We start from the raw sequence: 17,636 nt of genomic DNA on the forward strand, positions 1-17,636 counted from the left end.
ACAATTAAGTTCCCATAGTAAGTGCACACTGCAGCCCATGCGTGTTTATGCGTGGGTGCTTGTGTGTGCGACTGCAACGTTCTTACTTGTTATACCCTGAATCCATTGAAAATGATAAATCAGAGTATAATGATTTTGTTGAAATGTATGTAACAGGCAGAAGGAGACGTAGCAGACCCCACAAAGTATATATATATATTCTTAATCAGGACGACGAGCTGAGTTGATTTGGCTCTATCCGTCTGTCTGTCCTTCTGTCAGTATGCTTGAACGCGTCGATTTCAGAAGATAAAAGAGCTAGAGAGCTCAATTTTGTTTGTAAAATGTCCGTGTGGTCCGTGTCCGCTATTGCTTTAAAAATCGATAAGTTGTTCCGTTATTTTTTTTATCGATAAAACACCTTATCGAAAATCAGTTATAAAATCATATCTCCTACAACTTTGAAGTTAAAGTCTGCAAATTTTTAATGTAGATTTATATGCATTTTATACAACGATTGAAATAGCTATTGCTTGAAGAGTTCAGGGGATCTCGTAGTCGTGCAGTGTGGACTATAGCTTTCTTAATTGTTTAGTTTGTCAAATATTCAATAGAATATGTAGATAATATGCTGAAAGTTTCATTAAATTCCGTAAAGTCAATCGAATAAAATTAAGCAACAATAAAATGTTTTTCCAATTAAAAAACGCACATGCAGCAGCTACAACAGTTATCATATACGTGTGCACACATACATATACACTTCTAGTTCCAATCCTCGAGAGCTGAGCCATGTCCGCGTGCGGATCATGACTTGGGTAAGTCTCTTTTGGGCCTCTATCGTGTTTCTGGCAGTCCTAGGATGTCGTCGTAGCTTATATTCCACAGGTCCCAGGATTGACCCCTGTGCAGCTCCTCCAGTCACTCTATACCGTTTCGTACCAGTCTATGTGGAGTACAAAAGTATTCGATCCTGCAAATAGCTTCTGATCATATTCATCAGGTACTCCGTTATATGGAAACGATGCTCCAAGGAAGTAAGCATATCGGTCCACTTTACACTATTAAACGCGTTTTTAACGTCCAGCGCTACTAGCAGGACCACTGGGCGCGAGTATGCATTTCCTCCTTGCGTAGCTCTGGCTGCCTGAACCACTTCATCGATAGCTCCCATTGTGGATTTTCCAGCTCTGAACCCGTGTTGCCTGGAGCTAAGTCCTCCAGCGGCCTCTACTGCGGCGAGTAGTCTGGGTCTTATGAGATTTTCTAACAGCTTGCCCGCTGTGTTTAGCATACACAATGGGCGATAAGCCGAAGGTGAGTTGGGATCACCTTTGCCTTTGCTAATGAGCACCAGTCTCTGTTCTTTCCACGCTTCTGGGAATATCCTTTCTTTTAGACATGCGTTATACATCCTAAGGAGGAAAGTAGGCCGTCCTGATGCTATCACCTTCAGTATCTCTGCCGGTATATTATCTGGTCCCGGCGCTTTCTTATTCTTTAGGGAGAGAGCCGCAGTCTTGAGTTCTTCCTCGGTGAAATTTGGGACTGAACCATCGAACTCTACGGTTGTTCGCACATGCGTCTCGTGGATGTGTGTTGAAAATAGTGTTTCCACTTTGTGATCCATCGTTTAATCATCCACGCTTGGCACTGCTCCGTGGTTTCTCAGCTTCTTCGTGACTATCTTGTAACCAAGTCCCCAAGGGTCTTTATTTATATCTTTGCAGAGCTCTTTCCACTTGTCAGGCTTACTGCGTGTGATAGCAATCGATGGTTCTATTCTCGCAATCTTAGCTGCAAATGCTTCCGTCATAAAATTTCCAGAGCGTCGTGCCCTTGTTAGCCTTCTTCTACATTGTATGCATACTTTCCTTTTTTCTGCAATATCGTGGTTCCACCAGTACGCATGTCGTCTACCCCCGTGTTTGCTGTGAGTTTTTGGCATCGAAGCGTTACACGCTCTTTCCATAGCTGTTAGGCTTCTTTCGACCACTTGCTTCGAGGTCAATGTGCCGTCGAACTGTCGTTCACGTCTATCTAGTTCAGCTAGTAATTTGCGTGTATCCACCTTGTTTATGTCCCATCTGTGGGAAGCCTTTCTTGGGCATAGTGGAGGGTTTTGCTGATTGGTATATATATATATGATATATACTCGTAATCACTGCCCGCGAAGTCATCGAGTATCTTCCGGTCTTTTATCCGATCTACGATGTGTTCGGATCCAAAGGTTACGTCCGGTATTGTGCCTTCACATCCCGGCCTATGGAAGTTTGCTACCACTAACCCGGACCTAGCGGCCATATCCATGATTTTCCGTCCTCTAGAGTTAATAGAGGATATACCCCAGTCTACTTGTCGTGCATTCAGATCGCCTGCCACAATGAAGGGCTGGCGTCGATCCACGAGCATATCCTCGACTGCATTCAGTTTATTCTGGAAGGTGTTTATGTCATCGCTAGGAGTTAGGTAGCAACTGACTACTGCAACTTCTCTGAAGCGTGCGTAGACGTAGCAGTTTCCCATCCTGCTTTCTAGTGTTCGTTGTCCACTACTACTGGGGATCTATATGGCAGCAGTCTTAGTGTTATCCTCTAACCAGACACCGGTTTCTTTTCGCTTATATTGCTCACTGATGATCACTACATCAATAGCATGTTCTGCTACTATCTGTGTGAAAAGTGCATCCGCCGTTTTGCTCCGTTGTAGATTTCCTTGGAGAATTCAACATTTTGCTGTAGTTTGTCGAGTGCTTGGTCATTTCTGCGATCCCGGCATGTGATCAACAGAAGTGCGCCCTGCATCCGTGCAAATGCAGCATTTTGGTGGGTTTGTGCACTTTTTCATCTTGTGACCTGATTCACCACATTTAATGCAGATGCCACCACCACTTCGGTCCGGTCCTGTACAGTTGGTCTGCAGATGACCGACCCCGAAGCATCTGTAGCATCTACGGATGGGCTTACACATCCTGGACCTAGCCCTGACATAGCCAATTTTAATATTTGAGCTCAGCAACGCCTCCGCTAATTGGCTTTCTAAAGTTACAAAAGCCCTTACTTGCTCTCGACTGTTTGGTGCAATGACTTTTATGCGCAAGTCCGCTGATGAATTATCAAGGACTTGTCGCACTGCCTCAGCCACCTCAGACTCTACAGTTAGTGAGTCAAGATCTCGGATCTCTACTGTCGCTGTAGGCTTTGACTCGGCTACCGTAGCTGTTTTCTCAACGGTAGCCTTAAGTTTTTCAACCTGCTCCGGTTGTAACTTTTCCCCTTTGCTGAGTTCTACAAGGAGTGCCCCGTTTCGGGTTTTTCTTATGGCTCTCACATTTTCCTTTTCGTCCTATTGGATTGTGCTGCGTATGTTTCGTAAAACATCTACGTAGCTTTGTCCACTTTCAGGTTTTATGAGGACTGCTTCTGTGCGGGGAGGGTTTTTCTTCTCTTTTCTTGTTGGTTGTGCTACTGCTTTCGGCTTCACTGCGGGTGCCGAAGAAGTCTTTTCCGCTCTTTGTTTTGAAACCCCTTTTCTGGTGACTTTTTGCCACAGATTCTGTTGTCCCTTGCAAAGTTTTTTGTCAGAATCTAAGGGGCTAGAGGCCTGTCTCTTTTGAATGGTAGGTGTTTCCACCGTTTCCAAGATCCATGCCTTTCTCTCTGCTGCTGGTTCTAATTGCTTCTGCTTAGTTGCTTCAGCCTCCAGCTTCTTCCAGGAGTTCCTGCAGTGTCCTAGAATATCGAGCAGTTCGTCTAAGTCGGATACCCCGCTTTTAACATCCAGACTGATATTTTTTTGCTTAGTGACAGCGGTTTTTATACGCCGCAGCGCCTGGCGACATATTAGAATGGCATCCTCTTCCTCGGCCCGGAGTTTCAACATGTACTCATGCCTTGGTGAGATCACCGCCTCTGCAGTTAGAGTACCGTTATCACGTTCTAAGAACTGACCAAAAATGGTGTCTACGCCCAGTAGGGGTGTGGCAAATCGGGAAAAACTGTATTTTATACAGTATTAGAGTGAAACTTAACTACTAAATTGTTGATGGGATGTGAATGAGTATTCCGCAGTCGGTAAGGCCCGACTGCAACGTTCTTACTTGTTATACCCTGAATCCATTGAAAATGATAAATCAGAGTATAATGATTTTGTTGAAATGTATGTAACAGGCAGAAGGAGACGTAGCAGACCCCACAAAGTATATATATATATTCTTAATCAGGACGACGAGCTGAGTTGATTTGGCTCTATCCGTCTGTCTGTCCTTCTGTCAGTATGCTTGAACGCGTCGATTTCAGAAGATACAAGAGCTCAGGGGAAGAAGAAGAGTTCAGGGGATCTCGTAGTCGAGCAGTGTGGACTAGAGCTTTCTTAATTGTTTAGTTTGTCAAATATTCAATAGAATATGTAGATAATATGCTGAAAGTTTCATTAAATTCCGTAAAGTCAATCGAATAAAATTAAGCAACAATAAAATGTTTTTCCAATTAAAAAACGCACATGCAGCAGCTACAACAGTTATCATATACGTGTGCACACATACATATACACTTCTAGCACATTCTCAGAATCACATAAGCAGTTAGTTCCGTTTAGGTTTGCTAGATGGCGCTGCATCAGTGAATCAATTTCAGTTTTTCCATCAAAATTTCGAAACGTGAAGTGGCGTTGAGGCTATCGGCGTGACGCTCGTTCGGAAGCTCTCGGGTTCGAATCCAGAGTGCGCGCAATTGATGTATATTTTTTAATTGTTTCAAAATATTTATATATTTTATTAAATGAGCTTTATAATTCCTTTATATATTTTTAAATACATCGAAATTGAAATGTTACCATACTAACTGTACGTTTTTATACCCTGAACCCATTGAAAATGCGAAATCAGGGTATAATGGTTTTGTGAAACAGTATGTAACGGGTAGAAGGAGGCGTGGCAGACCCCATAAAGTATATATATTCTTGATCAGCGCGACGAGCTGAGTCGATTTAGCCCTGTCCGTCTGTCTGTCCGTCCGTCCGTTCGTCCGTCCGTCCGTATGTATGAACGCGTCGATCTCAGAAGATATAAGAGCTAGAGACTTGAATTTTGTTTCCTAGGTCCGTGTATATCACGCGCATATAAAGTTTTTCTTTATATATTGAAAACTACTCCCGATATTTTATTATCGATTAAAAACCTTATCGAAAGCTAGTTATTTAATGATATCTCCTACACCTTTAGAGATAGAGCTTCCCAACTTTAAACGTAGATTTATATGTATTTTATATAATTTCGGTTTTTATCAAAATTTACCCCCCACCTCTAAATCCACCCCCTCACCCTCACTATTGTAAAAGACGTATTTCAAGTACTAGAGACGTGTGCTTTGGAACGCACATACACTTTCACAATATGATTACGCCCTGAAAGTTTCATTAATTGTACGTCTAGAAATTAAATTATTCAACAAATAAATTCGTATAATGTTGCCCACACTACAGCACAGCCCAAGCGCAGTCGCTGCTTACTGCGCAGTTAGCAGAGCGCGTTCTAATACGTGCGTGTGTATGTATGGGTGTCGAAAAGAAGTGCAGACTGATTAGAATATCAGATTAAAGGGTTCAGGGTATCTCCTAGTCGAGCAGTTTCGACTAGTCTTCTTACTTGGTTTAGGTTTGCTAGATGGCTCTGCAGCGTGAAGCTATTTCAGTTTTGCCGTAAAAATTTCGAATTAACTATTGAGTGGCATCGTGACTAGTGGCGTGACGCTCGTTCGAGACGTCTCGGGCTCGTATTCAAAGCGCGCGCATTTGATGTTTGATTTTTAATTGTTTCAAAATTTTTATATATTTAATTAAATAAGTTTTCTCCTTCTTTTATATTTTTAAAAATTACGAAATTGAAACTAAAACTATACTACATTACTAAATATACGTTTTTATTAGATTGGTTCAGGGAAGTATCTAGTCGAGCACTTTCGACTAGAGTTTTCTTACTTGTTATTATTAACCTACGTGCTGTTCATTACTGCTCCCATTTCGTAATCAATTGTATAATATTAGTATTTTAAGAAAATAAACACTGAAGCAATGCAGAATAGCAGCAAATGAAAAAAACGACCTGTAATATTTTTTATCACCAAAGATAGCTCAAAATTTATATCCTTAGCTAAAATTGACCATGGACCAAAAAGGATGAAATTCGTCTTTGGAGCAGCATAAATAATAGTAAATATAGATTAGTTGATGCAACCCTGCGTGAGAACAAGGGCCCAAAGTCAAACATGTGGCCAAAACTTTCTTTACATTTACAAGCTTTCAAAATTTTTGGTGACTTTATTTAGACGAAGTAATTATTCGTACAGAGTCAGGTGTGCTTGATATAAATTCTAGTTTAGAATTTTGTAGTATGTGTTCAAAGTTGTATATGTGTCTTGTGTTGTAGTATATATTTTTCTTAAAAACTAGACTAGACTTCACGTGAATTAAGGAGTAGAACTAATATGGGGCCACTCCCGGCCAAAAAGTCAATATGTGAAGTTGTTACTCGAAAAATAAGAAAGCTCTAGTCGAGACGGCTCGACTACGAGATCCCTTGGAGCAACTGATATTTCAATACTGATTCGCAAATGCACACACACGGATACGCACGCGCGCATTGGCTGTAGTGTGGGTTTACTATGGTAACTTCATTGTTCGTTGTTTATTTATTTATTTATTTATTTCTTAAAGCTATTGACAAAAACGAGAGTCAATTTTAATTTAAAAAAGCCTATACAAAGTACACGATATAATTTCAAATAGTAACACCAACCCGATGGGGGTATTTTATTTGCCAGTCCGGCCGGCTATGCCCACGTCTCACAGCCAAATATGGTCAGTGATACTATTGAAGCTATGAAAAGAAAGTGTTAGTAAGAAACTTAAAAAAAATAAAATATTAAAATGTTGGTTATTAACAATATCTAGCATAATTAAAATAATTCTTAAAATAATAATAAAAATAAAAAATAATAATAATAATATAAAAAAAAATAAATAAATAAATAAAAGTTAAAAAAAACAATAATAAAAAAAAAGAAAATAAGAAGAGATAAAGTATAGAAAAAGAAAAAGGACGGTAATAAAAGAAGTTGCAAGAAAAGATAATAAAAAGAATAAGAAATAATAACAAGAAAAGAGAAAGGGAAGAGCCAAAAATAGAGTATAAGAATAGAATTGAGAAATCACTAACACAACATTAGCAGCAAAAACGTAGGCCAATGCTTATGCCTGGGCATTGTGAGTGATTTCCCTAAGATAAGCTGATAGTACACTTTTTATTTTAGAAGGAGAGAGCTCTAAGGAAAAAACGTGATAATATTTATTAAAATTAACACAAAGAACATGAAACGCACTGTGCAAAGAATAATCCCTAGTGCACACAGGTAAATGAAGTGGACGATAGTGTCTAGTTGCTCGGGACGGAACCAAAAAATTTAGACGACCCAACAAAGAGGACGAATCAATATCACATCTAATCAATTTATGCAGAAAAACAATTCCTAAAATTGTTCTGCGATTGGTTAGCGATGGAAGATCAATTAGCTGGAGCCTACTATGATAAGACGGTAATCGTAAATTACTGTCCCATCTAAGGTCTCTTAAGGCAAAGAGAAGAAACTGTTTTTGGACCGATTCGATACGATCCTGATACAGTTTATGTTGCGGAGACCATACGACAGAGCAATACTCTAGAATAGGACGCACAAGCGAAGTAAATAAGCGCTTGGTAATAAAAGGATCTTTAAATTCCTTAGACCAACGTTTAATAAAGCCAAGCACACTTTTGGCTTCATTAATGATGGTAGAAATATGAAGATTAAAGTTAAGTTTACAGTCAAAGAACACACCAAGATCTTTGACTGTAAAGATGCGTCGTAAGGAAATATTGCTAATTTTATAATCAACAATTAGAGGAACGGTACGACTGAAGGTCATTGTCATACACTTTGAGCAATTTAGGTCAAGCTGGTTTGCCACACACCAAAGTTGAAATGCATTTAGGTCATCTTGAAGGTGAAGATGTCCATTTGCCCTGGAGTATGGAAGGCAAAGTTTTACATCATCAGCATACATAAATATAGTGGAGTACGAGATACAACTAGGAAGGTCGTTTATAAAAAGGGAAAAGAGCAATGGGCCCAAATGGCTACCCTGAGGTACACCAGACGAAACAAAGATAAGTTTAGACATAGCTGTTCTCAGCAAGACTCTTTGGGTTCTACCCGTTAAATAGGATGAAATCCAAGAGACAAGACAGGGTGAAAATCCTAAGCGTTCAAGCTTAAGAATTAGTATGTGATGATGTACTGAGTCAAATGCTTTACTGAAGTCCGTATAAATAACATCGGTTTGCATTTTTTTGGAAAAGCTGTCATTAACTAGCGAAGTGAACTCAAGTAAATTAGAGGACGTAGATCGATTTTGAACAAAACCATGTTGAGATGGTTGAATAATCGATTTGCAAAAATGCTGCAAGGCCGATGTTATGATTTTCTCAAATAACTTCGGAATAGCAGATAATTTCGCGATGCCTCTATAATTGGAAATATCAGATCTTCCACCTTTTTTATATAAGGGAATGATAAAAGATTCTTTCCAAATTGAAGGGAACACAGAAGTATCTAAGGACAAGTTAAACAATTTTAGTAATTGTGACTGAAGAGAAACACTGCACTCTTTAATCACACAATTAGGAATATTATCAGCACCAGGAGAGAAAGATGATTTCAATGTCCTAATGGCTGCAGCCAGAGAGGATGCAGTAACTTTGGGAGTATTTATAGATCCATATTCAGGAAGAGAATAAGGATATGAGTTGCTGTAGAGATCAGGAGAAGAATAAGTGGATTGAAAAAAATCAGCAAATAGATCAGAGGAATCCTGATCATTGCATGTTTTTTCACCTCCAAGGACAAATGAGGACGGCAAACCAGAGGATTTACGCTTCGAGTTTACAAACGAGAAAAATTGTTTGGGATCTTGTCTCTAGTATTTGAAGTACGCCTTTTATAAATATGTGGGTGAGGGGGTGAATATATGAAATATATATATATTACGATTTTTAAAGCAAAACTCTATATGCGCATGGTACACACGGACCTAGGAAAAAATATTTCAAGTGTCTAGCTCTTATATCTTCTGAGATCGACGCTTTCATACATACGGACGAACAGACAGGCGACAGGGCTAAATCGAATCAGCTCGTCGCCCTGATCAAGAATATATATACTTTGTCGAGTCTGCCACGCTTGCTTCTGGGCCAGAAGTTCTGGCTGTTATATACTTTTCCCAAAACCATCATACCCTGATTTCCCATTTTCAATGGGTTTAAGAAAGCTCTAGTCGAGACTGCTTAACTACGAGATCCCCTGAACCCTTGGAGCAATAGCTATTTCAATAATTTTTCGCGTCTTTCAGCTTACACAAGAAACACGCACATACACACACACACACACACACGCACGGACACACACACGCATACATACACACACGCATGCACAAACACAGGGATACGCACGAGCGCCTAAACATGCATTGCCTGCAGTGTGCGCTTACTATGAGAACTTAATAGTTTAATAACCTTATTTGTGGACATACGATCTCCATGAAACTTTCAGATTATGATTATAACATGGATATGCATATATTTGCCAAAGCACAAGTCTGTAGTATTTGAAATAGGCTTATTAAAAAAGCTGAGGGTGAAGGGTGGATATAGAGGTGGGGTAAATTTTAGCAAAAACAGAAATTGCATAAATTGCATATAAGCATGCATTAAAAATTTGGAGACTCCAGCAATAAAGGTGTAGAAGATATAATTTTATAACTGGTTTTGGATAACGTTTTTTATCTATTAAAAATAACGGGATGAGTTATTGATTTTTAATGATAAACTCGATATCCGCGCTGTAAATACGGACATATAAAAACAAGTAAGAACGTTGCAGTCGGGCGATACCGATTGCAGAAGACTCATTCACAGCCCAAATGCTGTAACCAGAGTATATAGTGCAATTTTCAAGTCTAGTGCGCAACAAAAAACACGGCATGATGCCATTAAAATTGGAAAATCATCGATAGCTATTGCATTCAAATTACATACATATATAATTTATACAATTTTGACATATATTTATATCCATATATTGGATACGGCTTCAAGCTAACAGCAGATCAGCGCGATTTTCCTATGCATGTGCACACACTCATCGTCTATTCTATGCGTACAGACAGAAGCGCGCCTTTTCTCACATTCTTAGAATTTTGATTGATTTCTGGTTTTTCGAGCCGTTACTGTAGTTTTGTCTGATGACGCTCTCTTATTAAGCTATTCTATTTTAGCAACCGATTGCTCGAGCAAAGCAATGGCGCGGGTGCTAAGGGCGACGCAAGTAATGTTAGAGTAGGGGAGGTTCGAACCTTTGCTGTGTTATTTTTCTTATATTTTCATACATATTTCGTTTTTTATAAAATAGATATTTTATTGGGAAGGTGCGAGCTTGACTGAATGGCACTTAATACTTTTCATTTTCTTAGTCGAATAATTTTATAAGATTAAATTTGTTTCTTCTTAAATAGCCCTCAAATACATATACGCAAATACATACATATGTATATATAATTATATATGTAAGCCTGCACGCATAGCATCAAGCATTCCAGCCTTATACACGCGCTCATTTGTATGTGTGTATGTATGTACACATAAATGCGTGCTCTAGCATATTCTAAGAATCCCGTTGCGATTGATTTGTCTTTGCATTGTTTTTGAATTTCCAGCCGCTACACTGGATTTTCTTTGCTATGCGGCGTCATAACAATAATGTGATTTCGTTTTAACTACTCTTGATCGAAACGACGCGGTGGTGCTGTAGGCTGAAGCGCCGACGATCTTTATTTTAGCTATTTTGACAAACATGCTGTTTGGGTTGGGTGCGAGTTCAAATCCCGCTGAAAACACTTTTTATTAAATTGCAAATTTTTGTTATTTTAGCTTTTTTATATTTTATTAATTTTATAAAAATGTTTCCTTCCGTGCTATCAATGCCTATTAAGCCTACTTATGTGTACATATACATAAATAGATGGCTGACGCATATAAATGTCGCAATCCGGGCACTGTAAATGCCGATTGCCACGCCCCTAGTGGCCGTAGACTCCTCAATTTTAGCCAGTTTTTAGAACGAGCAACCGGTTACCTAAATGCAAAATTTGAATTCTTACGCTCAAAAATTGTGAAAACTACAGGGTATTTTTCGATATGCCACGCCCCTAAAGAGGCTTAAATATCGATAGAGGAGGCTACCAGTAACTTAACTATCCAAATTTGAAGCTTCTAGCTCTTAAACTGTAGGAGATAGCTCGTTGGACTTGGGTGACCAACCCGCGTATATATACCAAATTTCAGGTCTCTAGCATCAATAGTGCCTAAAATATAGCAGAATTCGAAAAATCACTATATCTTCAGGTCCGATTTGCCACGCCCCTAGTGGACGTAGCTATATAATTTTTTCACCTATCTTCATAGAATCAAAACATCAGCTTACGTGCATTCAGCATTCTAGGTTTATAACTTTAGGAGATACAGTTTTATCCGATTTGCCACGCCCCTAATGGGCGGAGGTATATCCGCCATAGCTTGTGATCTTGGGTGATCGGCGCGGACCTACATACCAAATTTCAGCTTTCTAGCTCTTCAACAAACATGATTTCTGGTATATCGGAAAATGCATTTTCCGATTTGCCACGCCCCTAGTGGGCGGATCGGGAAAATTTTAACACTTTATAAATCGGAGATATACACGAAAATGTTTTCCAAATTTCAAGTCTCTAGCTTCAATAGCGCCGAAATAGATTGCGTTCATACGGACAGACGGACAGACGGACGGACGGACAGACGGACAGACGGACGGACAGCAAGACGGACATTGCACAAAACCAATATACTCATTTCATTTTCGTGAATGAGTCTAAAAATTTTAAGTCTCTAGCTCTTATATTTTCTGAAATCGACGTGTTCATAAATACGGACAGACGGACGACTCAGCTCGTCGCCCTGATATATATACTTTGTGGGGTCTGATACGCCTCCTTCTGCCTGTTACATACATTTGAACAATACCATTATACCCTGATTTCCCATTGAAAATGGGTTCATGGTATAAAACGGAAAGTATTAACAGTTGTTGCAAGAATAGTTGATAATGACAAAGAATAAGAAATAATAAATTAAAAGAGTAAAGGAAGAGCCAAAATAGAATAAAGGATAAAGGTATAAAAAGGGCCACTTGACTATACATTATGAAAATGTACCCTTTTAGAGGGTGAAAGGGTGATTAGTATGTTAGTAGGTATGTAAAACAGTTCAAAATTTGAATTCGGTAAAAGTGGATTTATTTAACAACTTACTCTTCGTTATTAATATGTTTCTTTCAGATATTACTTTTCATTTTTAAAAGAAAAACTGGAAGTTCTGGATGGAAAACTAAGGCAGTATGCTCAGTGGTGTTTCGATAATTGTAAATGTACAAAAGTATCGACGCGATTACAACCGCCTTCAAGTGTAGAAGTTGCTGTAAGTATTAAGAAAACTCTTTCCCCCCACTTCTATACTAACATCGTCACCAAATTCGCTTGCTCCTCCTTCACCTTGTGTTTTGTTTTGTCTACACCACCTGGTCACGAATCTCCTGTTCTCCTGTTGATGCTGCTAAAGAAACTCAAGTCCCTGTTCAAAAATTGGATTCTTCAATTGTTGTTCAAACAAAGAGTGACAATAGGTCAGCCCCTTTCGGCATTACCCTGAACCCATTAAAAATGGGAAATCAGGGTAAAATCGTTTTGTTGAAATGTATGTAACAGGCAGAAGGAGGCGTGGCATACCCCACAAATTATATATTCTTGATCAGGGCGACGAGCTGAGTCGATTTAGCCCTGTCCGTCTGTCCGTCTGTTTGTAAGTTCGTAAGAGCTAGAGATTTTAATTTTTTTGAATGATCGTATATACAGCGCGGATGTCAAGTTTGCTTTTAAAATTCGATAAACCATCCCGTTATGTTTTTATCGAATAAAAACATTCAGGCTAAAGTCAGATGCTAGTATAGCTAATTGTGAATTATGTTTAATTTTTTTAATTTGTCAAATATTCAATAGAATATGTAGATCATATGCTGAAAGTTTCATTAAATTCCGGTAAAAAAATATTGAAATGTTTTGTAATTTAACAAACGCACGTGCAGCACCCCAAACCACTATTAATTTGAACAATAAAACACTATATTATCAATAATACTAAAGATGACACATACAAATGCATTTCGTTTTAAAGAGAATTTTATTCTCATCTATTTATAAAAACGAAACAACATTATGAGTAATTTATTCAAATGGATGACTTAAGAGATAATAAAAAATTAGGACTATTTATTCGAACGCTGCGTAAGCTTAACTTTATCTCAAAATAAAAGCAAAAAAAAAAGCAATCAATGTAACAGAATCTTTTTTTAGTTATAGTCGTCTGCTAATAATATAGCAAAACAGAATGCAAAAATTTTAAAATTGGTGCAGATCAGTGAAAGTTTAGCAACGATGGTAATTGGTAAGCCTATTTGCAATGAAATCAGAGTATTGATTAGAGATTATTTTAAATCTGGGATGACACTTACGGAGATCAACAAGCAATTAAATGTGTCTAGATCGTCTGTGCATGGGGTGATAAAAATTAAAAAAAAAAAAAAACAAGTAAGGAGGCTCTAGTCGAGACTGCTTGACTAGGAGATACCCTGAACCCTCCAAGCTTATATTCTAATCAGTCTGCACTTTTATGCACACATGTATCCATACGCACATATATCACGCGCTCTGCTGACTGTGTAGTTAGAAATTGGTGGCGAAGGGGGCATGGTATCCAAAATCTGTAAATTACAAAATCTTCGTATCGATAAACTGTATATACACAGTAAATCTTAAGTCTCTAGGTCTAAAAGTGTTCAAATTTGGCTGAAAAACAAAATCAATTTCGATTATTCTCGATAAAAAAGTCAAAAAAGTCAAAAGAATGGGTCATGTTGACCTCTTCTCCAGAAATTTTTCTCATGCATTTGTGATTATTTTACACAAAGATTCTGATATAATTATTATTATTATTATTATTGTGAATAATTCGCAATTTTTGAAATAAGAGCAGAAATAGTTTGTTGTAAAATTGCCAAGATTTAAATTTTGATGTAAATGAGATTTTTTATTTTATTTGTATTTTAGTTTTATAAATGAGTATAAGAAAAGAAAGTCTTAGAGGGGAAGGAGATGTGAAATTGAAGACGTTGAAAAAACGCCAGTAGAGAGAAGTGGAAGTAGTAGAACCTAACATGTGAGATACATTGGTGGGTATCAGACACTATACCAGAGAGTCTTACTGATAAGCATGTGACTGATCTGTTGCTATTAGGGACACGAGTTTATGGGTTATTCTATTGAGTCGCTGGTAGTCACTGAAAGTGTGACTTTGGGTGTGTTGTCCAGATGATCTAAGTAATGTCCAGTAAGAGTAGTTAGCTAGTATTAAGCCTTTTTCTAAAATTATTATTTGGAAACTCAGTTTTTTGTATTTGTTAATACTTTGTAATACACAAGATTCTAAAAAAAAAAAAAAAAAAAAAAAAAAAAAAAAAACGCTCCAGTCGAGACTGCTCGACTAGGAGATACCCTGAACCCTCCAAGCTGATATTCTAATCATTCTGCACTTCTTTTATGCACACATACATACACATGCATCCATGCATAAGCCTGCGTTCTGCTAACTGCGCAGTAAGCAGCGACTGCGCTTGGGCTGCGCTGCAGTGTGGGCAATATTAGGAGAATTTATTTGTCGAATAATTTCTTTTGTAGACATACGATCTTGAATGAAACTTTCAGAGTGTAATCATATGGTAAATATGTGTGTATATTCCAAAGCACAAGTCTCTAGTATTTGAAATGCGTTTTTTACAAATTGGGGGAGAAGGGGGCGTGGTATCCAAAATCTGTAAATTACAAAATCTGTGTATCGATGAACTTTATATACAACGCAAATTTGAAGACTCCAGGTCTAAAACTGTTCAAATTAGGCTAAAAAAACAAAATCAATTTTTCGATTATTCTCGATAAAACAGTTATCGGACGATTTATCGAAAAAATAAAGCAAATTCGTACTGCGTATGGTACTCACGAGTATGCACGCCAAATTTCAGCTCTCTAGCTCTTATAACTTCTGAGATCGACGCACTCATACGGACGGACGGACAGACGGACAGGGCCAAATCGACTCAGCTCGTCATGCTGATCAAGAATATATGTACTTTGTGGGGTCTGCCACGCCTCCTTCTGCCCGTTACATACTTTTTCACAAAACCATTATACCCTGATTTCCCATTTTCAATGGGTTCAGAGTATAAAAATATAAATAATAATATTAAAAGTTTGTAGAGCAAATGTACAAGTTAAAGGTACTATGAGCTATCAGTTGAATTAAAGGGTCGTGATGATGATATGAATGATTGAAAGAAAAGCTGTTAAAAGAGACAGTAATGTATTGAGAAACTGTTGAAAGAGACAGTAATGTTTTGAAAAGCTGTTGCAAGAGACAGTAACGTATTGAGAAACTGTTAAATGTTTTGATGATGGCGCCTGGCACATAAGATAATTTTATGTAGATCAGTTGGAACTATGAAACTGTAAAGAATTATAAAGGAAGTTGAATTAAGTTAAAGAAGATGAATTATGTTAGTTCAAAAATGAAACTAAAACCTGAAGATAAGATTCTGTATGGAAAATAGTTATTATCAATAAATTTTTGAGAAGAAACGGGAATGAAATATGGTTGATAATTTTTGAATAAATTGATTTATTGAGTAAAGTTTTTTTGTAAGAGTTACCCGAGGCCGTGATAAGGTCAGGATGGCCGTGTCGAAGCGCAAGTAGAATTAATAAATTGGCGCGCACTGTAATGGTGCTTTCTACCTACTTGCCTATTTCCCTTTTTGCATGCCTTCGTACTTGTGCGTGTGTGTTCGATTCCCTTGAACAAAGAATGCGAGTACTATGACAGGGTATGGTGATTGTTTTGGTCTCACACGAGCGCAGCATGCATAGTAAAGTTGTTAAGAGTATTTAGAGTGCAGCATGTGAATACGTATGGTTTTGCTATTTTGTGTGTTTCGCGACTGGATGTATCGTGGCTGGTCGGTTATGTTTTGTAGGCTGGAAAAGTGCAGTTGTAGTTGTAGTTGTAGTAGTTGTAGTTGTCGTCAAGTGGGGCTCGGTGGTAGGCAGTAGAAATTAGTGAGACAAAGAATTCACAATCGTTTGAGAAGTGGACGGCCACCGAAACTTGCTGCGCTAAGGGAAACTGTTTTTTGTGCTTTGACATATATATGTATGTATGTTGAGTGACATGAAAGCTTAACCGAATACGCATTGAGTGAAAGAGTGCACTCATATATGACTCAGGCAGAATATTCAGCTGAGCAAAAAAGAAGTGAAGGAGTAAGAGATTGAGTGCGAGTACATGAGTTGATAAGTTCGCATACAGTCACAAAAATGATCATTCATGTAGCACGGGACCTGTAAGTAGCATGCTGGTCGTGAACAGATGAAAATTTTTCTGCGCAGTTGCTTGGGCGCACATAATGGGAAAGAGATTAGAGAAACAGAATGAATAAGTAACAGAGAGTAACGCGAAAATAGCGCATAGCATATGAAAATGTAGTCTTGCATGTTTGAGTGGTCGTAACGCACTGATTTTCTCAAGTCGATCAAATACGAAGAAAAAACTGCATGCAAAAACCTAAGTTATTCGACACCTTTACGCTTGGCATCTTTTTAATTCTGTTTTAAGACTTCATTTATGCTCGCTTATTTTATTGAAGGCCTTAAGCTATAACGCCGTAACTAAGAACGTTGCAGTCGGGCGTTACCGACTTTTGGAATACTCATTTACACCCCGATTTGCTACGGCCCTACTGGTTAGTTCCTAGAACGAGCTAACGGTAGCCTAACTACAAAATTTGAATGCTCCAAAAATGTGAAAATTACAGGGTATTTTTCGATATGTCACGCCCCTAAAGAGGCGTAAAAATTATATTTGGGTAATCCATACTAGTAACTCAACTATCCAAATCTGAAGCTTCTAGCTATTATACTTTAGTAGATATAAACTTTTGCGGTTTGCCAGGCCCCTGTGGGCGGACATACATATATCCGTGGAAGCTTTTTGGTCTTGTTGGGTCAGCCCGAGTATATTATTATAGAATATAATATATTAGAATTAGCAGAATTTAAAAAATCACTATATCTTCAGATCCGATTTTCCACGCCCCTAATGGACGCAGACATATAATTTTAGTAGTAGTAGTTAGTAAACTTTTAAAAATCATAACATTAGCTTACGTGCAAAATTTCAGCGCTCTAGATGTAAAACTTTTGGGGATACAGTTTTATCCGATTTGCCACGCCCCCAATGAGCGTAGATATATTCGCCATAGCTCGCCATTTCAGCTTTCTAGCTCTTTAACTAATATTATTTCTGGTATATTGGAAAATGCATTTTCCGATTTGCCACGCCCCTAGTGGATGGATCGGGAAAATTTTAACACTAT

General features: G+C 38.1%; 1 protein-coding gene across 15 annotated transcripts in view; it reads left to right on the forward strand.

Annotated features, from left to right (window-relative positions):
- Window positions 1–17,636, forward strand: part of Myo81F (unconventional myosin 81F) — a 281,418-nt gene that overhangs the window by 203,407 nt on the left and 60,375 nt on the right. For 14 of the 15 annotated variants that reach the window (XM_089461766.1, XM_089461780.1, XM_089461770.1 and 11 more), the window contains one exon: window positions 12,439–12,577. The exons of the other annotated variant lie outside the window; for it this stretch is intronic. In XM_089461766.1, the coding sequence (XP_089317892.1) occupies window positions 12,439–12,577 (139 nt within the window). The remainder of the gene's footprint in view (window positions 1–12,438; window positions 12,578–17,636) is intronic. 15 annotated transcript variants of the gene reach the window in all.

This window comes from Drosophila arizonae, chromosome 2 (genome assembly GCF_054131065.1).
Source record: "Drosophila arizonae isolate 15081-1271.41 chromosome 2, UAZ_ARI_1.0, whole genome shotgun sequence".
NCBI classification, from domain to species: domain Eukaryota; kingdom Metazoa; phylum Arthropoda; class Insecta; order Diptera; family Drosophilidae; genus Drosophila; species Drosophila arizonae.